The 25,252-nt window shown below is 41.7% G+C and overlaps 2 protein-coding genes and 1 long non-coding RNA gene across 3 annotated transcripts in view; 1 reads left to right on the top strand and 2 right to left on the bottom strand.

The window, feature by feature from the left end:
* Window positions 1–25,252, top strand: part of ank2b (ankyrin 2b, neuronal) — a 186,025-nt gene that overhangs the window by 14,684 nt on the left and 146,089 nt on the right. The gene's annotated exons all lie outside the window — the stretch shown is intronic.
* LOC113106326 (uncharacterized) lies at window positions 15,104–17,872 on the bottom strand. The gene is made up of 2 exons (XM_026268141.1): window positions 15,317–17,872; window positions 15,104–15,170 (listed from the first exon to the last, which is right to left on the bottom strand). The coding sequence occupies exon 1, from the start codon at window positions 16,909–16,911 to the stop codon at window positions 15,838–15,840; it is 1,074 nt and encodes a 357-aa protein (XP_026123926.1). The 5' UTR covers window positions 16,912–17,872; the 3' UTR covers window positions 15,104–15,170; window positions 15,317–15,837.
* Window positions 22,377–23,020, bottom strand: LOC113106327 (uncharacterized). The gene is made up of 2 exons (XR_003292472.1): window positions 22,590–23,020; window positions 22,377–22,443 (listed from the first exon to the last, which is right to left on the bottom strand). It is a non-coding gene; the product is annotated as an uncharacterized LOC113106327 (long non-coding RNA).

Genomic DNA, 25,252 nt, shown 5'->3' on the forward strand with positions numbered 1-25,252 from the left:
CTATGCTTATAGGGCAGAAAGCATCAGAAATTGGTGGGACTTTTTCTCTGTGGTGATGTGTTCCTAGGGAGAAATCTGGACTGAGAGACTGTTTATGATTTATTGTGATTTTTACCATTAAAGGCTGGTTGTTCTCTTTTACACACCGCAGCCACACAACTGTTCAAAATAGGGCTGTCGTGATATTAGATTTTTCATATCATGGATATTGTGGCCATAAGAATTTACAATATCGATATAATATGATATCTATAGAAACCTTGGGGAAAAATAGTGATAAACGCAGGGCACAAGACTCTGGCTTTCTCCGTCTTCTTTGAAAGTGTTTTCTATGAAATAACAAGAGAGAAAATACTGTGAAGTTCAACAGTATGATGAATAAATATTAATGGTAACACTTTACAATGTCATTTGTTAACATTAATGTATTAACTAACATGAATGAACAATGAACAATACTTTTATTACACAATTTATTAATCATTGTTAATGTTAATAAAAAGAGTCGTTCGTTGTTCATATTAGTTCACAGTGCAATATTGTTTACAAACACAACTTGGGGTTTTAATAATGCATTAGTTAATGCTGAAATTAACATGAACTAAGATTAAAAAATGTTGTAGTAATATTGTTCATTAATATTTGCTATTTATATATGTTAACTAATGTAATTAACTGATGTTAACTATTGAACCATATTGAAGAATGACCGCAGATGAGGCATTAATTGAATGGCACTGCAACCAACTTAACATTTTCCAGAGTTTAATGTAGCTATGTGGTCCACATAGGCGGAGGGTGAACAGATTCCAGGGTAAGGCTAAAAGTAACCAAATGTATTAACAGGGTGTCCACCACTAACGAAAGCATGGCCACTCCTTTGCAGTTTTCATAGCACTCTTTAGGCTGTGACCACATCACACGGGAGAATTTTCAGACATGCACTTAAGCTTCACCTCAGCGTCAGGCAAACGAGCGCAGAAAAGCTACAACAGCAAAATGAGCTTCAGTAGAACTACTGTGAACTGTGGTCTGATGAGATATTGTTTGACTATTTGTCAGAAAAAAACACTTCCCTGTCCCATCAGCCATTTTACTGTGCTCACAACGCACACTCTTCAACAGTACGCAGATATGTGGCACCCGCTCTATATGACTTCATCATAAATAACCCACACAAGAAACTTTGAGCATAGGCTACATACCTCGTTCTGTCATCAGCTAAGTCATGAAATCACCAAAAAGGCAATTAAAACTGCATGCACAGCACACAAGAACGTCTCTCAAATGCATGTACTAAAATATATTCTGCAATTCGAGATTACCATATAAGGCACAACATGATATGTATTTTTTATTTGTAATTTAATGCACAAATAAATGTGAGCACAGTGCACTTATACTAGAAAATATGCGAAAATGAAAACATTTAAATGGATAAAATAACGTCTCGGTTACGTACGTAACCCTCGTTCCCTGATGGAGGGAACGGAGACGTTATGTCGACCGAAAATGGGGTCTCACTTGGGAGGCCAATCATCTCTGAATTTAAGAGAAAACGCCAATGAAAATTGGCTAGTGGATTAACATACCTGAGCCACTCCCGTGCCGACGGGTATAAATAGGGCGACAGGTGCATCCACTCATTAGGTTTTACGCTGAGGAGCCGAGAACGTGTCCCGGCAACAGCGAATGGTTCAAGGTTGTGGCATGGGGACATAACGTCTCCGTTCCCTCCATCAGGGAACGAGGGTTACGTACGTAACCGAGACGTTCCCTATCTGTCGGTCACTACGAGTTATGTCGACCGAAAATGGGGTCCTATGGAAAACGCCACAACCTGAACCTCGTCACAACCCTGTGGCGCTGCAATTGTTGACAAGCCCTGGCGTGCCACAAAAGCTACACTTAAGGTCGTAACCTTCCCAAAGCCCCAGCGCAAATTTACTGACCTTGGTACCGAAGGGGCCAAAGGGTGAGTACATCGCTGCTGGAGAAGGCCATGCTGCTGTTCCGCCCACATAAAGTAAATGGAAGGGATTTCAACCTCCAGTGAAAGATTGCTTTAAATCTTCCCTATTTGTTCTTTCAGCTGGCAAGACAATGGGGAAGTGAGCCTTAGGAAAGGTCGCTACGGAGACCACATCCTACCCGTAGGGAGGTGACATGTGGATATACTGATATGGACTGACCCAGGGGGCAGTACTACATAAGGAAAGGGTCTCTGAGGCAGGTCCTACCTTGGAGTAGGGATGGAACGGCTGCCAGAAGAGACTGACAGAACGGTCTGTCAAGGGAAGACACGGGTTTGCCAAGAGGGAAACCTTACCGTGGAAGAATACACATATGGGATTACCCATAGGGAACCCAGCCATATGGACACCTAGCCCAGTACAGGGGCTGACCGGCTCCGGGCATGCTAACGCCAGTACTGGGCCTGGCGACAGACTGCTCCGCCAAGTCTGACGCCGAGGGTGCTGGAGGATGCTCGACCAGGGTACGCCAACCGGGGAACTCTACTGGGTGAAGAAGGCGCTCACATCCCCGTGTTAGGGGGAATGGCGGAGCAAGCAAGACACCCAGCCAGCCCTTCCCGCCAATTACCTGTTACCCAACACACGGGAAGAAACTGGCTCTACACGGAGGTTGTAAAACCTCGCAAAGGTGTTAGGTGTCGCCCAGCCCGCAGCTCGACAGATGTCTGCCAGAGAGGCGCCGTGCGCCAACGCATAGGAGGAGGCCAAACTCCGTGTGGAGTGGGCCCTCACCCCCAGGGGGCACGGCTCGCCTTGGGAATGGTAAGCCAAGGTGATGGCGTCCACTATCCAGTGGGCCAACCTCTGCTTAGAGACAGCCTTCCCCTTCTGCTGACCTCCAAAGCAGACCAGGAGCTGCTCAGAGCTTCTGAAGCTCTGGGTGCGGTCCACGTATATGCGAAGCGCTCTTACGGGACACAGCAACGACAAGGCTGGATTTGCCTCCTCCAGGGGCAGTGCTTGCAGGTTCACCACCTGGTCTCGGAAGGGAGTGGTGGGAACCTTGGGCACGTATCCAGGCCGGGGTCTCAGGACAACGTGAGAGTAGGCCGGCCCAAACACAAGGCACTCTTCACTTACCGAAAATGCTTGGAGGTCCCCGACCCTCTTGATGGAAGTGAGCGCGATCAGGAGCGCTGTCTTGAGAGACAGGAACTTCAGCTCGACCGAATCCAGCGGCTCAAAGGGACCCCTCTGAAGTCCCGCCAGGACAATAGAGAGGTCCCAGGAGGGAATCAGGGGTGTCCTAGGAGGATGTAACCTTCTGGCACCCCTCAGGAACCTAACGATCAGGTCATGCCTCCCCAGGGACCGGCCGTGCACTGCATCGTGATGGGCTGCAATAGCAGCCACATACACCTTCAGGGTGGAGGGTGACAGCCCACGATCCAGCCTTTCTTGCAGGAAAGAAAGCACGACTCTGACCGGGCATCTCCGGGGGTCTTCTCGGTGAGAAGAACACCAATTCGTGAACAGACTCCACTTCAGACCATAGGCCTGCCTCGTAGAAGGGGCTCTAGCCTGAGTGATAGTGTCTACCACCGCTGGGGGCAGATCACTTAGGTCTGCCGCGTCCCGTCTAGAAGCCACACGTGGAGGTTCCAGAGATCTGGACACGGGTGCCAAATGGTGCCAAGCCCCTGAGAGAGAAGGTCTCTCCTCAGAGGGATGCGCCAGGGAGGGGCTGTCATGAGGAGCATGAGTTCCGAAAACCAGGTCCGGGTGGGCCAGTAAGGCGCAACCAACAGGACCTGTTCCTCGTCCTCCCTAACCTTGCACAGTGTCTGTGCGAGCAGGCTCACTGGGGGAAACGCATACTTGCGTAAAGCTTGAGGCCAGCTGTGTGCCAGTGCATCTGTGCCCAGGGGGGCCTGGGACAGGGAATAGTACAGCTGGCAGTGGGAAGACTCGTGGGAAGCAAACAGGTCTACCTGGGCTTCCCCGAATCGACTCCAGATCAGCTGGACCGTCTGGGGATGGAGTCGCCATTCCCCGGGGAAAGTGAGCTGTCGTGAGAGCGCGTCGGCTGCACGATTGAGCTCCCCCGGGATGTGGACCGCGCGCAGTGAATTGAGCCACGTCTGACTCCAGAGGAGGAGATGGCGGGCGAGTTAAGAAATGCGACGTGATCATAGACCGCCCTGTCGGTTGATGTACGAAACAGCCGCAGTGTTGTCCGTGCAGACCAACACGTGCTTGTCCAGCACTAGCGGACGAAACTGTCGCAAAGCTAGATGCACTGCCAGCAACTCCAGGCAGTTGATGTGCCAAAGCAGTCGAGGTCCTGTCCAGGACCCTGAAGCTGCCTGCCCGTTGCATGTCGCGGCCCAGCCCGAGTTGGAGGCATCTGTTGTGACAACAACGTGCCGGGACATTTGTTCTAAGGGCACGCCGGCCCGTAGAAAGCAAGGTCCGACCAGGGGCTGAATAGGCGGCGACACATCAGTGTGACGGTGACACGATGTGTACCGCGGCGCCATGCCCATCTCTGGACTCAGGAGTGTAACCAGTGCTGAAGTGGTCTCATATGAAGCAACCCGAGCGGCGTGACTGCGGCTGCGGATGCCATATGCCCCAGGAGCCTCTGAAAATGTTTCAGTGGTACCACTGTCCTGCCTCTGAAGGAACTCAGGCAGTTCAGCACTGACTGGGCACGCTCGCTGGTGAGACGCGCCATCATACTCACCGAGTCTAACTCCATACCGAGATAAGAGATTTTCTGCACAGGGGAGAGCTTGCTCTTCTCCCGGTTGACCTGAAGCCCCAACTGACTGAGGTGCCGGAGCACGAAGTCCCTGTGATCGCACAACTCTTCTCGGGACCGGGCCATAATGAGCCAGTCGTCGAGATAGTTGAGGATCCTGATGCCCACTTCCCAGAGTGGGGCAAGGGCGCCCTCCGCGAACTGAATCGCATAGCCGAGTCGGACCGTCCGGATGACCTGCGCGGAGCTCGACACGCCGGCCTCGAAGAACTCTCAGCACGGGGCGGAGCTGGTGTGGAGGACGCAGGGGGGCGCCTACGGCGACGAGCAGGCTGAGGCACCGCCTGCGACGGAATGGTGGCAACCGGAGGATCACGTCGTGGCGAGATGTGCTGTATGGCCTCAGTCTGCTGTTGTTCTGTCAGGAACTACTGGGCACAGCCCCTGACAGCGTTTGCCACACAGGACAGCCTGGGACATGGGAGCATCGAGAAAATGCACTTTGTCAATGTCTCTCATACAGACCAGGCTGAACCTGAAACGGCACTACTGGACCACCAGAGTGGACATCGCCTACCCGAGGGACTGCGTAGTGACTTCCGTCACCCGGAAGGGGGAGGTCAGTCGCCATGCGCAGCTCCTGCATCAACCTCGGGTTGGTCCTACCCTTGTGCATTTGTTAAAGCCTTGGCTTGTTGGGTTTGCAGGATAGCCATGGCATGCAAAGCAGAGACAGCTTGGCCCGCAGCACTGTAAGCCTTGGTAGCGAGCGCGCCCGACAGCTTACAGGCCTTGGGTGAGAGGCGCGGACTATCCCTCCCAGTGGCGGCGTTTTGCGGACACAAGTGCACCGCAATCGCACTCTCCTGCTGGGGAATGTCAACGCACCCCTAGCTGCCCTGCCATCGAGGGTAGTGAGGACGGAGGAACGAAATGAGCTGCTTCCAGCCGTAAAAGGGGCCATCCATGACTACATCATTTCCCCATGCACATCCGGGAATAAAGGAACCAGAGTAAAACGCGGTTGTGAGTCGCGCTCCACACCGACGAGACAGAAAAACCAGAAAGGGTAGTGACAGAGGGGTCTGCTCCTTTCCCTTTAAGAAAGGGGAGACGCGATCACAGCATTGCCTTGGTCACACACGCAGTGCGTGCATGAACCATCCACGAACGCGCCTTCAGTGTGCTGAATGCCCAGACAAGGAAGAGAGCCAACGTGGCCGTTGTCAGAGAACAGGAAACGGCCGCATCCAGAAGGACGCGGACGAAACGGCGTCTTGAAAAAGACGCGAATCGTCTGCGATTTGCTCTTTTAGGAAATCTGCTCTCTTAGTTGAAGCGCCCAGGGGAATCGCTGAAAGGGACACCGCTGTTTGCGCCGTACCGCCAACCAGAACAGCTTCCCGACACAGCAGATGAATGGCTTTGTGGAGTATAACAGCTTTCATACAACCACTCGGCACCGAAGCAAAAATCTAATGAGTGGATGCACCTGTCACCCTATTTATACCCGTCGGCACGGGAGTGGCTCAGGTATGTTAATCCACTAGCCAATTTTCATTGGCGTTTTCTCTTAAATTCAGAGATGATTGGCCTCCCAAGTGAGACCCCATTTTCGGTTGACATAACTCGTAGTGACCGACAGATAGGGAACTCATTTTATATTCTGCCACTTTTTAGTGAGCCCCTTATTAAATTACCTGAAGGTGAGGAATATTATACAAAAATATTTACATATTCACCTAGTATTACTTGATCTAATTTAACAATATCTCAATTACAGTTAAGTAGAAATAAATTGTACTCAGTTGTGTTTTAGGCACTAAAACAATCCAGTACATTATAATCAAAAGTTTTATATTGAAATAATGAAGATTTCTGTGCTATCCCAGACTGGTTGCTGGCCCCTCCCTGGCCACCGCTATGAAAAACATCCTTGGTCCGCCACTGTGTATTAAACATTATAAACACGTCTTTTTTGGCAAGAACCAGACATGGGTGTCATGTAGGGGAAATACTTTTTTTTTAATGGGACATCATTTGTATTTAACGAGATTACAATTTAATAATAACATCAGAAATGTATAATTATAGAATGTTTCCTTTCCACGATTATTCCAACAGCGAATAAATTATATATAGAGAGTGACATTATCACTAACATTGATCTATTGTGAGTTTAAGCACTCTCAAGATTCAAGTTATTCCTATAGTATAATTTTTTTGCCGATTTTCTCAAAAAACAAAACAAAACTGTTGTTAAAATCACTAAAGCTGTATAAACTGTGAAATGAATCTCTTTGTACATACATCTGCGATTTGTTGTTTATGATGAGGGAATTCGAAAGAGTCCGGAATTCAGTCAGCGAACAAAAAAACTGATGAGTTTCAGCGAGGACTTATCTGAACCCTTCTCTTATGCCATTGCATTCATTACTCAACAGAATTGTCCAAACGTTAAAAATTCCTAAAATAAAATACGGCGCAACATGAGAAGATCTTCCTTTCTTTCCATATTCACTTTGTTAGAAATAGATGCAGGCTAATAGGTTATATTTGTTTGTGCAGGGGCATTTTTTGTCCAATAAAGTGGCATTTTTGCCCCAAGTCCCCATACATGGCCAGCCTTCCCCAGCCTTACACACAGCCTATGGTGGTCCTTCAGTTTTTCAAGATCAGTTTTAATCATGTAATTGTTAATAGATTTGAACAAAGAACTAAAGTGTTACTATGCACAGGTCGTATTGATTGCAAATACAAAAATAAGACGAGTAAAGAAAATGCAGTACTTATTAAAATAATCACCCTTTATTTAAATTTATAAACACAGAAAAACTTTGGTAACAGGTTAATATAACGTTTCCCATTCTATGACGAGTGACAGATGTCAGCGTTAAGCACAATACTGCCATTTGGGAGCTCAACCAGGTACTGGTCCTCGAGTATTAACATGTGGTGTTATCATAAGAGAACTGTTCATTTTAAATATTGGGGTATATTGTCACACATAATTAACACAATATCGATAGTTGTTGCTTTGAATATCACGGTTATCGTCCATACCGGTATATCGCGACACTCCTAGTTCAAATCCCTTATAAAAGTAATTTTTGCATAATAGGTCCCTTTTAAGCTGTAGTTGTATTAGGAATATGCATTTATATGAAAATAGGCTCATTTTCCAACTCCCCTAGAGTTAAACAATTGTGTTTTACCATTTTTTTTAATCCATTCAGCTATGTTCTGGGGGGCTATCACCGCTCTCCTTGCTCTCATCCATGCTAGACTGCATGGATGTGCAGGGAGTTCTTGCCCAGAACAGAACCATACCGCCAATCCAAACTGCATGCTAATTGTCAATCAACTTTGACAACAGTGGTCCTGACAAAATATAAGCATAGTGCACCAGTCAACAACTGCCTTTTTGTACTCTAGAAAGCAGTTTTATGTGTTATGAAAGAAATAAAAGTACATACACGAAAGCTGTGTACACTCTTGAGGTTGTAATGTTTTTTTTTTTCTTTTTTTGTTGTGGTTTAAATAGCAGTTTACAGAATAACACACATAGTATAGAAATAAAGAATAGAAAAATAAATGGCTTTAAGTTAAATAATTATTGAATTGATAACTTCTGCTTATGATAACTTGAAACTTGAAATGCACTTCATCTAAATTTTTGTTTAACATTAATAATCCATCACATAGCTTATGATAGTCAAAAATATTAGACATTTTTGGACTTCTCTTACAGTCTAATAGTAGGTGGGAGTTTCTTTGAAAGTTCATTCCTCCTTTTAATACATGCGTGCTGTTGTAACCTGTTTCATCAAACCCTAAATATCAAGGAAAATTCAAGATGGACATTGCATTTTTGAAAGGATACATTTTAACTGGCTCGTCCTCAAGGGCCAGTTGGTGCTTGAACCCCTGATTGCTACTTTAGGCTATATTTCTTTATTTTTGTACGTGTGTGGTGGTCTTACTGGAGTCAGCCAAAACTTTGTCCATTAAATTCCTTTGTTAGTAACAAAACATGGAACACATGATTTGATTCATTTTTTGTATGTAAATATCTATGAAATATAAATTTTGTATCTCATAAGGAAATAATGAAATCATGTGAAGGATTTTCTTTGCACATTGCAACATACTGTGAGTGTTACTTAAAAAAGTTTTTTGTAAACATAGGTCATAATCAGTAATGTGCATTGGAGAGACAGCTGACAATTGGTGGAAAATATGGATACTATTTTTCTTTAAAATACAGATGAACATGTAGTACCCCCACCCCTGCATTCAGTCCGACCATTCCCACCCACTTGTGATAGTCAGACCTATCACTTTCTCTGAAAACACCTGATCTTACCCAAGGGTGATAAGATTAGCTTTTTGCTATGTTAGTGAGTATAAGTAACAGGAAGAAATTAGAAATAGGATATGCAGTCCAGAATTTATATTTATGGGAAATAGACAGGATCATTTTGTGATCACATTTTTAAACATACACATACAGTACATATTCTATTAGCAGAATGCCAAATGCAGGCACCATTTTTTTCTTTTTTTTTTAATCACTGTTCAACATTGCTGCTGTGCTTCTTGTGTTATTTTTCCTGTGCCATAAGTAAAAAAATAATAATATTTGTCAAAAACCTAGATATTGCTGTCAGATTTTTGAGACTCATTCCCATGCCTGTAGAAGTGCTAGGTTAAACTGAACTGAATCAACCTGAATTGCATTGATTTAGTCTTAAAAAGTGATGTATGTGTTACCAAGGCATTAATCTAGACCAGCAAACCTAATAAAACCAACCCTATTGTAAGTAAAAATAAGTACATTAATATTATCAGTACTAAATTGTATAATTATGCTGTGTGTGACCAAAATAAACATGAATTTAAAGGGATAATAATGTGTATTTCAGGAATATTAATTACACAAAGGATTATATGGGTACTGAAATGAAAGAGGGGAACATAAGCCTCTTTACAAGAACAGTTCACTCAAAATGACTGTCATTGAATTACCAGATGACATCTTATATTGATGCCGGCTGATATTCAACCTCCCAAAGTACTCTCATGTCTTCTATTCTACCTCTGCTTGATTTGAAGACTGTATTTTTATTATTATTATTATTAGTAGTAGTAGTAGTAGTAGTAGTAGTAGTAGTAGTAGTAGTAGCATTTATTTCAGGGATATCTGTGGAGTAGACTTTTAAAAAGGTAATTATTCGATTCAAAGTATTTATTTATTTATTTATTTATTTACTTATGCTCTTATTTTGCAAGGGAATGTCCACTAATACATTTATTTGAGAGACCATTAGTGCTACACTTCAGATCCACTGTCTTATTGTAAATGTTTGCATAAAACAAAGCTAAATGCTTATTTTTGTGAGCAAGGTCATAGAAGGAACATTGAAATAATGATTTAAGCAGAAAGCAAAGGTAGTGCTGCCCTCTTGTGGATTTTAAGTAGACTTGCATACAACACATTAATGCAGACACACACCCACTGACTCTGTTTGTGAAATATTGAATTAATTAGATTTGGAGGAAATCATGTGCTTACTGTTTGGACAGAAAGGCCATGATTCATTAATGTTATTTGTGGGAGTTCAACAATAATTTTGGTTGTAAAAGCAAGAATATTTTTTTCCTAACAGTGGTTGATATTTATAGATAAAATGGGACATTCTCAAATAATTTTGAAAGTACTCAACACATATACGAGTATGTGACAAATAGGCAGTAATTACAATTTTTACAATTGTTATTTCTTTTTTTTTGTAAAATACTTTTTTTGAAAAAGAAATGCATATATTTATGTAGTGTGAAGTCTGATCTTTGAGGTCACTGACTGACTGTCAATTCTTTCACAGGGTTTTTTTTTTAATTTATTTAAATTTATTTAATTAACTGTACCATTAATTTGTACTATGGTGTGGCAGCAAAAATTAAGGGTAAAAGAACCCTTAGTAATACATATATAGCATGAGAGACATTTATCTTTATTGTTAGACACTTATTTTCATATAGTGCTATTTATTTAATAAAAATGATAACTAACATATTTTTTTCCCCATGACTTGTTGGACAATTTCAAGACAAATGTTGACAATCAGACAAATTTTGCTGTCATCTATTCCAAATGCTGAAAATTATACCAATTTAAGTTGAGTGATATTGTATGTTCCCTATTGCAATGCTCAAGAGTTTTTTTTTTATGTTTGTTCATAGCCTAGGACATTACGTCACTCTTACAGAACAGAAATGGAAGATATTAAGTCATTTCTGTTTAATTTTGATTATGTCAAAGGAGAAAAAGTTTAATTTTGATACAAACAATATCAATGTATAAAACAAAAAATTATTTTCATCAACAAAATTGACTTAGTCAATCAGTATGTTACTGAAACTCTTCTACCCCCCCCCCCCCACGCTGCATGTGTGGCAAGGCTAAATATGATTTATATTTAATAAAATTGTAAATGCAACAATTTAGTTTTTGCCCCCATTTTTCACGAGCTGCACTCAAAGATCTAAGACTTTTTCTATGTAAACAAAAGGCCTGTTTCTCTCAAATATTGTTCACAAATCTGTCTAAATCTGTGTTAGTAAGCACTTCTCCTTTGCCGAGATTATCCATCGACCTCACAGGTGTGGTGTATCAAGATGCTGATTAGACAGCATGATAATTGCTCAGGTGTGCCTTAGGCTGGTCACAGTAAAAGGCCACTCTAAAATGTGCAGTTTTACTTTATTGGGGGGTCTGAAAACCAGTCAGTATCTGATGTGACCACCATTTGGTCCACACCTCTTCAATGGCTGTGCGAAGTTGCTGGATATTGGCAATAACTGGAACACGCTGTCTTATATGATGATCCAGAGCATCCCAAACATGCTCAATTGGTGATATGTCCGGTGAGTGAAAACCGGGTTTTATCCATGAAGAGAACCCCTCTACAAAGTGCCAGATGCCAACGAATGTGAGCATTTGCCCACTCAAGTCGCTTATGACGATGAACTGCAGTCAGGTCGAGACCCAGATGAGGCTGACGAGCATGCAGATGAGCTTCCCTGACACTGTTTCTGACAGAAATTCTTTGGTTATGCAAACTGATTGTTGCAGCAGCTGTTCAGGTGGCTGGTCTCAGATGGTCTTGGAGGTGAAGATGCTGGATATGTAGGTCCTGGACTGGTGTGGTTACACGTGGTCTGCGGTTTTGAGGCCGGTTGTTTGTACTTCCAAATTCTTTGAAATGCCTTTGGAGACAGCTTATGGTAGAGGTATATTATAAGCACCATTATGTCAAAACTTAATTAATAAATATTTGGGCAAGCAGGCAGTGTTCAGGCTGTGTGTTTGTGTGTTGTCTGCTTGATGTGAAGCACATAGAGTCAGCTCTCAAGGGAGCTGGCTGCCCTCAAAAAAGTTGTGAGTGTTTTTGTTACTGCCACTGCTTCGCTCTCAGAGGGTTCTCTTTGAGGAGGGATCATTCCCTAGGGTTAATCCCTATCTTGTTCCCCAACATCCAAATCCAGTGCCTGCTCTCGGGATTTCAGAAGCCCGTCCTACAGTCCTTCCCAACGTAGATGAGGGTGAGACGCTCCGCCTGTCTTTCTCCGAGGAGATTGATATGGAGGGCATCAATGAGCTCACAGATGCACAGTTATACAAGCATTTTATGTCTAATATTATAATGAGTGGCTGATTGTGCTTTTGCCGCTGTTAAGAGGTTAAAAGGTGCCTGTGATCTTTTGATTCTGGTACCTCTACTGCTGAGTCACGACGGCTAGTTTGCGGGGATCGCATATGATCTGGCAGATGGGTTGAAGACAGCACTTCCTATCTCCATGTGCATTCCCTAGATCTAGAGCTTGTTCTCAAGGCTTGGAAGCCTGCGCTGTGGTCTCTCCCCCCCTCTGAGTGATAGCTCGTAAATTAGCACACTGGATCAAAACTTTGAAAACATGTAAAAATATAAATACCGTCATTCAAAACATAAAGAATACAGATACGTTTTTAATGAAAATTTTGACATGCGAATAGATGGTGAACATTCCACAGGTTTTAGATTACAGAAATAAGCTGCAAGACCAAGGGGTTCACCCTGAGGGGAAACCTAATTTGCATGCTCAAGGTCACGCAGAGGTGCCTACTTGCCTTAGATATGTGAAGGAAAACTTGGTTTCTATCTCAGTGCCCGGTGATAGATCCTCCTTGTCCCCACATAACGCTAGTGAGAGATGTGTCCCTCACCAGATGGGGTGCATTCATAAGTGGCCACCTTGCCCGCGGTCTATGGAGTAGGTGCCATTTGACATGACATATAAACTGCCTGGAGATGCTGGCCATGCTTAGGGCACTAAAACACAGCCGAGGCTTCGTCTGTACACCTTTCCCCCAATTGCTCTGCTCTCGTGAATTCTGGAGAGAGAGAGGGCCAGGACTTGGTCAATCTGCTGCTAGTAGCCCCGTTCTGGCCAGACGAGTATGGTTCTCGGTCCTGATTTAGACAAATAAAGAAGTGAAGTCTGCACACTGAAAAATTTCTGAAAAAGTATTATTGAGTCTTGGTCCTGATTTCCCTTCCCGACGGCTCTCCATGGGAGATTCCCATAGGAGGGATCTCCTCTCACAGGTGCAGGGCAGGATATTCCACCCCGCACAGATTTGTGGAAGTTGTAGCTTTCGGTTTCTCAACCAAGGTTGTTAAGACCATCCTCCAATCCAGAGCTCCCTCAATGAGAAAACTGTATGCACGGAAGACTGCCAGCTTGACCCAATCTACTGCCTGGTTGGTACAGTTCAGGAGTTCCTGCAGGCCTATTTATCCGCAATTTTGACCCACTCCTGCCTAGAAGTCTTTGTGGCGGCCACTGCGGCCTACCATGCCCTTCTTGGTGGCCATTCAGTGGGAAGACACCCTCTTCTTACATGTTTCTTACATGGTCACTGAGGTCAAGGCCTCTGGTCAGAGAAGGTTATGATAAGTGGTGGATTGGGACACTATTCCATAGCCTTGAGTCTTCTGATCTCCCCTCTCCTTGGGGGTCAAGGATCAGTCGACCCGATCATCAGATTCCGTGGCCTGGATATGCGAGCCACTCCTGGCTCTTCTGTTCTCCTATCCTAGCTGTGATCTTCCACACTAGACAGGGATTTGCAAGTCTGGCGGTGTGGGCATTCTCGTTCACATAGCTTTTTCGACGCAGCTCAAGTTCCTGAAGGGGAACATCTCCAGGATACATATGTAACTCTAGTTCCTGGATGGAATGAGACACTGCATCTCAGGGCCATACTTCCTTCATCCCTGTGAGCACTTGCTTCATTCCTAGAAGTTGACACCGGTTCCACATCATGTGGTTTTATAGCTTTCTGTGGTAATGTAGCGACACCTGCCTATGACGTCTCGCCCTTCCATTGGACTGATTACACATATGATTCAGAGCGTGGTCACGCTCAAGCCGTTTCCATAACATTTCGACGCATCATCTCATTCCCACAGGGAACTAGGTTTACATATGTAACCTGGAGACGTTTTTAATTTAAAAATATATATATAATTTATGGGTGTCACACCAAAGGACAAAAAAAGTAACTTTTGCTTTTTTTCATTTATATAAAAAAACTATTGAACAATGCTTGGGACAGTCAACCAATAGGACAATTTTGAGATTTAACTAAAAAATGTTTAGCCATTTAGGCTACTAAATCTTCTCTTAAAACACACTCTGCTTTGCTCCCCCATCATATTTCCCTAATATTGCTCATATTATGATATTGACTCTCGATTTCAGCTGCAGTTGCTATGGATATTCACCTAGATGTGTCTCTATGGCAACACATTTTCCCCGGGCCTGAAAGTTTTCCAGCAGGGATCAAGGTGCCCAGACACATGCTCATACATATACACATACACAGTCTGTCTCATACCATCTTTCATTTATCCAAGCACAGATTTTGAAAATGTCTGAAAATGTTTTCAGCACAGAAAATGCAATTAACTTTTCCATTTTGGTCTGGTTATAGGTCATATAAAACATCAGTGCAATATTAACAAAGAATCCTATTGTAGATTGGTCCTTCACTCCAGTCCAATATATTCAAATGGCACTTTTCCTCACTGGAAATTATAACTGAAATCACCTTACTGTGGTAATGTAGCTGTGTTTGAAACAAGCTCCTCATTAGCTATTTAGTGTAGTTAACTAGCTGGACTACTGAATTTGTAGACCATCTTGCTGGAGATACCAGTTCTTAAAAGCAAAATTATAATCGCTTTTTTGAACATTATAACGGCTCCTGAAGTTTTTCTCCATGATTAGAAAATAAACACGCTTCAACTGATGCCTTCAGATTCAGATTTTCAGTTTTAATGTCTGTCCCCTTGTCATCACAAACATCTGAGAACCGTGAAAAACTAAAGAATAAAAAATAAAATTGCAATTACATTTGTGATGAAGTCATTTTACATTACATTGTAGATTAATCATATGGCTTAAACATACTAATACACAAAATACCTTAAATTATACACAAAATTAACCAAAACACAAACAAACATACCGTGTGCTTTCCAATCAGGATTCAGGAGACATTAGAGATCTTCTTAACAAACAATCTTATTAATCTTTTACTTCTTACGATCTTACACTTCTCCGTTCGTGATCACCTCGTGCTTTCCCAATGCTCAATGCAGCTTATCAAACCATGTGACCTACATACGTACAATGCTACATAGTTTCACCAGTAGGTGTCACTATTGGCAATTGTTAAACATATACAATACTCAAATAAACATTCAATTATTAAACAACATTTGTAACAAACAAACAAATACTTTTAAAAAGGGTAACAAAATATTCAGCAAGAAATACACCTTTTCTGTGTCAGCTACACTGCCACCAAAATTACAAGGATTTATGAAATTACTACCTTTTAACTGAAATCAATTAAGCCTGTAATTTTCCTATAAGCTGTCAGTTAACTTTCATTCTTCTTTCAACACTTTCAACATAAGAGTTATTTTCATTTTCTTTGAACAACACTATTCTGTATGTTAAGACAACTGTGTGTATACTCGTAGTTTAGGAATTGTTCTCAACTATTACCACTATTTTTTGAATTGGACGTTCCAAAAGAGTTATTTGTGTCAATCTCTCACCCTTTATACCTAACTTACTTTGTCCCATTTGGAGTTTAACCTTTCTTACAAGCCCATCATCATCTGCACTTGTCTCAACAACTCTAGCTAACCTCCATTCATTTCTGTGAACATTGTCCTCTTTGACAATAACTACATCTCCAATTTGAACATTTCTTCTAGGTTTGTGCCATTGTTGTCTGAGGCTTAAGTTGGCCAGGTATTCTTTACGCCACCTGCTCCAAAACTGCTCTGACAAGTATTGCACTCTTCTCCACCTTTTCCTAGCGTACAGATCTTCACAAATAAATTTGCCAGGAGGAGGCAGAGGCACTGATGTCTTCATCGTAAGCAGATGATTAGGAGTCAAGGGCTCAAGACTCTCTGGGTCATTTATTGTGTTAGTGGTAAGCGGACGATTATTCACGATTAACATTGCCTCGTAGAAGAATGTCCTTAATGAGGTGTCATCCAGTCTACCTTTAGCTTGTGCCAGAACAGCATTCATCACACTCCTTACTGTTCTTATCTGGCGTTCCCACACACCCCCCATGTGGCTTGCTTCAGGAACATTCATAAGGAAATCACACTGTTTGCTTGCAAGATAGGTAGAGATCCTCTCTTGGTCTAGATCCTTCAAACCTTTCTCCAGCTCATTCCTTGCTCCCATGAAATTTGTGCCTTGGTCGGATCTGATCCGTCGCACGGCTCCTCTGATTGCTATGAAACATCTTAAAGCATTCAGAAATGCATCAGTAGTGAGATCTTCTAACATTTCTAAATGTACAGCCCTGGAGCTCAGGCACGTAAACAACAGACCATACCGTTTGAATTCTTTCCGACCTTGTTTCGTGTAGAAGGGACCAAAACAGTCAATACCACAATACAAGAATGGGGGTGATGGTTCTACTCTGTCAGCTGGAAGGTCAGCCATGCGCTGTTCTTCAACTGGTCTGCGCAGCTTTCTGCATGTAACACAATTTTTGATGTATTTGGCCACTACATTGCTTGCACCCATTATCCAATATCCACTGGATCTGAGCTCATTTAAGGTTTGACCTCGACCTTGATGTTGAATTTTCTTGTGGCAATGGTCAAGTATCAGCTGTGTGACAATGCCTTCCTTAGGAAGAATTATTGGATGTTTCAACTCCAATGCTGCGTTAGACTTTCTTAACCGTCCTCCAACCCTGAGCAGTTCATTCTGGAGAACAGGATCAAGTTGGTATAACCTGTTATTCTTCGGTAGCTTAGCAGGGTTTTGACTGAGACATTTCAGTTCTTCTTCAAAGGCTTCTTGTTGTGCTGCCTTGATGAGCACAAAAGCGCTTTCTCTCTCTCCTCTACACTAATGAACCCTGATCTGTCTCTTTTCACAAGTCTTTTGATTCTAGCTATAGCTTTGATTGCTGTTTTCCAATCTGAGATTCTTGTTAGTCTTTCAAGAAAGTTGTCTCTTACACAGGCATCTGTTTTCAGGACCTTTACCTCAGGGTCACCTACAAGAAGCTTTGGTGAAGTTATATGAGTAACAATTTCTTTTTCCCATAGAAACTTTGGGCCTTTCAACCAACTTGAGTCAATTAGGTCTGCCACCTTGGAACCCCTAGATGTACAGTTTGCTGGATTTTGATTGGTTTCCACATATAACCACTGCTTTGGATCTGTAGAGTCTCTTATTTTCTGGACACGATTAGCCACAAAAACATGAAAGCGTCTGGCTTCGTTCTTGATATACCCTAATACTATCTGGGAATCCGTCCAGAAAAACTAATTTATCTCCAGATCTAGCTCTTCTCTAAGAAGATGACTTACTGATGCTGAAACTGTGGCTGCAGTCAGCTCAAGGCGTGGTATTCTGAAAACCTTTGTAGGGGCTACTCTGGCCTTTCCCATGACCAGCGCACAATGCACTTGCTCATCAGCAACAGTCCTGATATATGAACACTGTCCATAACCTTCACTGCTGGCATCTGAAAAATGATGCAGTTTGATTTTGCCCATATTTTCAGGAATGAAGCATCTTGGTATTCAAATCCTTTGGAGATTTTCCAAGTCATGGAGCCATGTATCCCACTTTGGCTTCAGATCAGAGGGAAGAGGTTCATCCCATCCTACTCCTCGTTTACACATCTCTTGGAGCACTCTTTTTCCAACAAAGACGTAGGGAGCAAGAAAACCTAATGGGTCGTACACACTTGCAACCACTGATAGAATTCCCCTTCGAGTAGCAGCCTTTTCAGTAAGGTCGACTTTAAATGAGAATGTATCAGTCTCTATGTTCCACTTTACTCCCAGTACACTCTGCATTGGAAGCTCATTGTAGTTCAGATCAACATCCTTTACTACACTGGCACGTTCACTCTCTGGAATTGCATTCAAAACTTCTCTGCTATTGGACACAAACTTGTGTAAGCGCAGTTTTCCTTTGGCCAAAACATCTCAAACCATCATCCACATAGAAGTTTTTGCGAATGAAGCTTGCTGCCAGTGGGTAGTCCTTCTCATATTTGCTGGCTAGATATTTCATGCCATAGTTCGCACACCCTGGAGAGGATGCTGCTCCAAAAATGTGAACTCGCATGCAATATTCCTTGGGTTCCTTTTCAGTGTTCCCTTCTTCCCACCATAGGAATCTCAGGAAATCACGATCATCTAGATTGACATGAAAGCGATTGAACATCTTCTCCACATCGCAAACAATAGCAATCTGATGCTCACGAAATCTACACAGCACTCCAGTCAGAGTATTTGTTAAGTCTGGCCCTGTGAGTAAGTGGTCATTTAGAGATGTGCCTTCAAATTTGGCTGAGCAGTCAAATACCACTCTTATTTTCTCTGGTTTTCTTGGGTGGTACACCCCGTGGTGTGGGATGTACCATGTACTGTCTTCTTTTCCAGTGGTAGTTGCTTCTTCAGCATCTCCATCTCTAAAGACACTGTCCATAAATCTCACATAGTCCTTTCTGTACTTAGGACTTCTCTCCATTTTCCTTTTCAAATATCTCAAACGAACCACAGCAAGCTTCTTATTGTTCGGCAACTGAGGACGCTTTCTGAAAGGTAAGGTCATTTCCACATGTCCTTCTCTGTTGTGTTGAACCCTTTCATCCAACTGTTGAAGAAATTGAATGTCCTCCTGAGATATTGTCCTCTCTTTTGAATCTGTATCCCGGAAGTCAGCTTCTAATGTCCTGATTATAGAGGCAGGTGTTATAGCTGGGAGTTCCTTCACCCATATGCGATGACAGAACCCTGTTACATCTCTAGAGCAACTATTGGGAGCTATGGATCCCACTATACTCCACCCTAAGTCTGTTTTAACTGCGTAAGGCTCGTTATCATTCCCTGATATCACTTGGGTTGGCTTTAGAGCTCTTGGACAATCATAGCCAATTAGAAGCCCTACAGGACAATCCAATAGATCTGGCATTTTGTCTGCAACACTGAGCAGGTGGGTCCATTTCTGAGCTTTTTTGCAAGTAGGAATGCTATCTCGTTCCAAGGGAATGTAGTCTTGAGTGTAAACTGGTGGCAACTCAATGTACTCTTGCAAACTATAGCCTCTCACTCTTAGCCCATCTACTCTCTGATAATCATCTATCGTAGCGCGATCAGTCATTGTGGACAGCTTTAATTTCACAGGTTCTGTGTGTACTTGAAGTTTGTCTCAGATGTCCTGATTGATGAATGTATTACTGCTCTGCGTGTCCAGAAATGCGTAGGCTAGAATTTCTGGGCTGTCCTTTGTTGCACAAGAGAGCCATACTGGAACTATCATTGAAGTGCGATTATAGTTGTCCATTCCCACACTACATAAGCTAATGGAAGCCCTTTCGTCAGATGAAGCTTCTGGTTTTCCTCCTTGAAAACGTTCTTCATGAAGTGGAGAGGGATGACTTTGCCTGCAGATGTTGCAAGTTGCTCGCTTTCTACAGTTTTTGGAGATATGGCCGACTCTCAGACAACCAAAGCACATCTTGTTGTTGATGACAAACCTTTTCTTCTCCTCAAGAGGCATTGCCGCAAACTTTTCACATTTGTATATGACGTGATTTTGCTGACAGCAGATACATTCTAGTTGTCTTTTATCTCGAGTAGCAGAAGGGTTGAGTTTGGTACTGGTTTCTCTTTCCAATGCATTAAAGTTCTTTGCAATGGGTTTAACATTTTGCATCAGAGAACTGGCTTTGAAACGTTTTTGCTCCTTTCCAAACCTTTCATCTGCATGTTTTAAAGCATGTAGAGAGGAAACAGGATTACATGCAATAAGTGCCTCTTCTGCCACAAAGTCTGAAAACTCAGCGAAACTTGGGTATGGCTTTTCATCATCGAGTGCTTTACTGACATGCCTATTCCAGCGAGTTGTTATAAAGTCAGGAAGTTTCTGAAGCAATTTCTGGTTCTCTTCACAATCGTCCAAAACTCCCAAACCATGTACATGAGGCATTGCATTTTTACAGGAGATAAGGAAATCACTAAACTCCCTCAATTTCAGTGATTCTTTAGGTCCTATTTTTGGCCAGTTACTCAGCTTTGTCCTAAATGCTCTTTGAACTACAAAAGGGTGTCCATAGCGTTTATTCAGGGCATCCCAAGCTTGCGTGTATGCATCTTCATCACTCCTATAAAATGTTCCCTCTAGTACACTAAGAGCATCTCCACTTATGTACTTTTTTAGATAGAAGAGCCTATGTGCTGAAGTTGTGCAGTTTGTTTCAATTAAAGCTTTAAAACAAGTGCGCCATTCAATGAACTTGAGTGGGTCACCTGTAAAGGTGAATGGCTCTGGAGCTGGAAGTTTGGTCATTGCCAGGGATTCTGTTAGTGCTTTCACTAATACAACCTCATCTACTTTAGTCTCTAGCTTATTTTCAGAGCACGGTTGAGCTAAAGGTTGAAAGGTTGAAACCTTGGTGCATGAATGGCTATTGTGTTGCAGCGGATGCTGACATGGAGGCAAAGCACATTTTTCGTTTGTTTCTCTTATTTCAGCGTTCAATCTTGATTCCTCTTCTGCGTACACACTATATTCAGCTTCCATGACTTCAAGATCCCTTTGTTCCTCCAGCATTTTTAACCTCTCCTGTTGGGCTAGCACCTCTTTTCTTTGAGCTGAGATTTCTTTTTCTCAATTTAGTTCAGCACGTTTTGCAGCTAAGCGTGCCGCTGCTTCCGCTCTTTACTGACATATGACTTCCCTGCTGACTTTCTTTTTCAGCTCTCGACACAGTTGATCCATAAATTGACTTGGCGTCATCTCTTTGCAGTAACTGGAGGAGTGTTTCTTTTACAGCCTCCGAATCAAAGTCTTTAGTGTCAACTTCTGCGCAACGTCTTTTCAACAGTACAGTTACTTCACTAGTTACTGAAGTGCAGCTATCCATTTTCCTTCTTATATCTTGAGATGGGACGTTCATTGCACGAATACTCTCATAGGTTTGTTTTAACTCTGCTTCACGTTTTTCTGCAGTCACTATCATATCACCTAACTCGGTTTTAGAGCATTGTTCTTTCAGTTTAGATCTGATAAACTGAGCTTCAGCTTTAAAGTTTAAGTATGTGAACATAAACTTCCTTTCTCTTTTTGCTAACTCATCACGTCTTAACTCAAGCATTTTTTCTGTTGGACGTCTTTCTCTTTCTGAACGCCTAACTTCTTGCTCAACTTGTGATGATGACCCTTGAAGTTTTGTCTTATTAGCTTGCAAATCTGCATTAATTTCTGCAAGGCGTTCTTCATATTTTTGTCTTTCTGAGACATCAATTTCAGTTTCTAATTTCCCCTCTAATTGTGCTTTTTCATCTTCAAAAGCTTGAATGACTTGGTCTAAGACACTGTCTGATCTATTTACATCCATGTTGGTAACTTGGTTTAACCCACAAAATTATTCAACCTTAAACTCTAATAGCCAGCTGTACTAACACATTGAAATTGTACAATGTCAATTATTAAACAAGTTACACATTAATCTCAACTCAGAAAAGTATTAAATGCAAAAACTTTTTTCAACCATTTGCATACAATTTCAATTAGAATAAATGTTAATGCAACATCAACCAAGAAATTAATTTTTCAAGCTGAAAAAATACAGTCTGACCTCTAAATCCAAGGGTATCAACTCTTATTGATGACTGAATTGTCCAAACTTTGCAATGTCGCCGCCTTGTGGCTATCGGTTGTCACTGCAAAATTACTCCTTGCGCTGCTCTTCTACACAGAAAGGAATTCAGTCACGCGAAAAGCAAGATGGAGTTTCAATACGACGAAATCGCGTTGCTCCCTGAATGACGACATCTTCACCTCCACTGACGGCTGCTATTTTCCACCGGGTCAACTGGATCACCACGAGGGCTGGCAACTCTTAATTTTTCACGATGAATTCTTGCACTTTAGAGGACGTGAATGCACGTTTTTCACTATAACGGCTCCTGAAGTTTTTCTCCGTGATTAGAAAATAAACACGCTTCAACTGATGCCTTCAGATTCAGATTTTCAGTTTTAATGTCTGTCCCCTTGTCATCACAAACATCTGAGAACCGTGAAAAACTAAAGAATAAAAAATAAAATTGCAATTACATTTGTGATGAAGTCATTTTACATTACATTGTAGATTAATCATATGGCTTAAACATACTAATACACAAAATACCTTAAATTATACACAAAATTAACCAAAACACAAACAAACATACCGTGTGCTTTCCAATCAGGATTCAGGAGACATTAGAGATCTTCTTAACAAACAATCTTATTAATCTTTTACTTCTTACGATCTTACACTTCTCCGTTCGTGATCACCTCGTGCTTTCCCAATGCTCAATGCAGCTTATCAAACCATGTGACCTACATACGTACAATGCTACATATTTTCACCAGTAGGTGTCACTATTGGCAATTGTTAAACATATACAATACTCAAATAAACATTCAATTATTAAACAACATTTGTTACAAACAAACAAATACTTTTAAAAAGGGTAACAAAATATTCAGCAAGAAATACACCTTTTCTGTGTCAGCTACAAACATGGTAGCCAGTTAGTTGTTGGGTCAACCTCATAAGCCGCTAATGGCTGGTAGTCCAGTTTGGTCAGCCCCCTAAACCCATTTGGTTTAGCTGATTTGATTGTGGGGGAGAAAGGGGGAAGGGAAACATGGGGTTCGTTCTGTCGAGTAAGCTGGGGGAGGTGAAGCTGCATCTTTATTTGTTTGTGTTGTGCTATACACAAACTTTTCACATTGTTCACTCTGTTGTTACCCTAAGGTCTTTAATCAGACCTCTTGAAAACAGTCTGACCTGAAGTAGAGGGTTTCTGATGTGCGGTGTTGTTAATAGCTGTTCAAGAACCAACTAAATTATACAAATTAAGTGAGTTTATGCTTAAAATATGTTTATGTTTCAAGCGTAAAGTCACTTAGTTTTAATAAAAAATACTTTGTCCTATGTAATTTAATTTATCATTATTTAGGAATGTTAAGATGTTTTACTGAAAAAATGCTGATGTGATATATATATATATATTGTCTGTTTTTGATCTCCATTTCTTACATCCGCTTTTTTGAACATGCAGAGCAGTGATCACATCAATTTACACTGATTCTGTTGAAACACATTAAGTATGCAGTTACTCATTTAGATACTGTTTGAATGCAGTGGGGACTGCACTTTATCTTTTATTGCTTTTCAGTATTGAGCCCATAGAAATCGATGAATAGGCTCACTGATGCACACGTAATAGTACTAAACCTTGGGGAGCATGTGTGTCTGAGTGCATGACAGCTGCACTATATTAATTGAAGAGAAGTTACACAATTATTGAGGCCTCATTTAGCCTACTTTAGTAACTGTTATTAGTACATTCTAGTGCCTTCAAATGATTAATTGCTATTAATCACATCCAAAATAAAAGTTTTTTGTTTACATAATATATGTCTGTTTACGATGTATATTTATTATGTATATATAAATGCAAACACATGTATATATTTAATAAAAATATAATATGTTTATATATTTAATATATATTTATATATAAAATATAAGAATATAAATATCGAAATGTATAAAACGTGTAAATATTTTCAAAATATATACTGTATGTGTATGTATTTATATATACTGTACATAATAAATATACACAATGCACACACATATATTAAGTAAACAAAAACGTTTATTTTGGATGTGATCAATCATTTGAAAGCACTAATTCATTCCTAATATACCAACATTTTTTAATGCATGCATTATATATTTTGTGGTTTGCTAGAAAATCTGCTCTGTCATATACAATACAAATTTCAAATACAGTTTCAAATGTTTTATTACATTTGAGCCTGCCACAACATTACTTTGTTTTAGATAGAAAGGCAAGATGTTTGGTAGTCTAAAAATTGTCATCACTGAAAATTTGTCTTTGATGTGGTTATGATGTGGATGTACATACACTCTCATCCACCTTCCCATCTGTCTGTAATCCCAAGCATGATACTAACAACCTTTGGGTGCCAGAAAATTCAGGTGGTCTGACTGGTATGGCGGACACAACAAAGTCACTTTGTTGGAAACTTTTAGAAGCGTGGCAATTAAATTCCTGTATATCGAATCTTGTGCAGTCTACTGTTTGTCTGTCAATATCAATCTCCTTTCAGCATTCATTCAGCGTTTAAATGAAAGGCAAATATAAATGTTTTAGCCCTCATTGCTTAAATAAATTTTCACTTTATAAAAAGGACTTTATTCTATTTATCTATAACAGAGAATGTGTCTAGTTGACTGATTGTTCTAAGTTTACCATAGACTGTATAAAAACATGGACGTAGTGTCCGTGACGTCACCTGTAGACTCCTGAAGTGTGTTTTTGAAGCCTAAAGTGTGCAGAGCGAGCCGTTGCCATCTTGGCAGTGCGTCACCGCGTGACTCTCCAGGACAATCAAAAATTGGGAAAAAAGGCGGGAGCTACTTGCTGAAGACACGCCCACTTAGCATGACGGCAGTGTCAGCAATGGCAATCCACCTGTCACTCAAGTGACCACACCCTTAATTATGCAGAACTTTAAGTCTTAATATAATTTAAACGGATGAGTTATCTTGAAGGGCAAAATTTGCTTTTTAGACCAAAATAATTTTTAGCACCAGGCTGTAAACATGTCTTTTTTGCTGTAAAGTTGGGCATTTTAACATGGGGAGTCTATGGGACTGACTCCCTTCTGCAGCCAGCCTCAAGCGGTTAGTTGATGAATTGCAGTTTTAGTCACTTCCTTACTGGTATCACGAGAGAGAGCGGGAAGTTGGCGCTCGAAGTTTACAGACAATTTGATATGGTTTTTATTTTTTATCAATTCCCAATTCCCA

The sequence above is a fragment of the Carassius auratus genome, chromosome 7 (genome assembly GCF_003368295.1).
Source record: "Carassius auratus strain Wakin chromosome 7, ASM336829v1, whole genome shotgun sequence".
Taxonomy (NCBI): domain Eukaryota; kingdom Metazoa; phylum Chordata; class Actinopteri; order Cypriniformes; family Cyprinidae; genus Carassius; species Carassius auratus.

Excerpts from the sequence above, each read along its gene's own strand:
- LOC113106326 (XM_026268141.1), bottom strand. The coding sequence starts at position 16,911 with ATGGGTGCAAGCAATGTAGTGGCCAAATACATCAAAAATTGTGTTACA.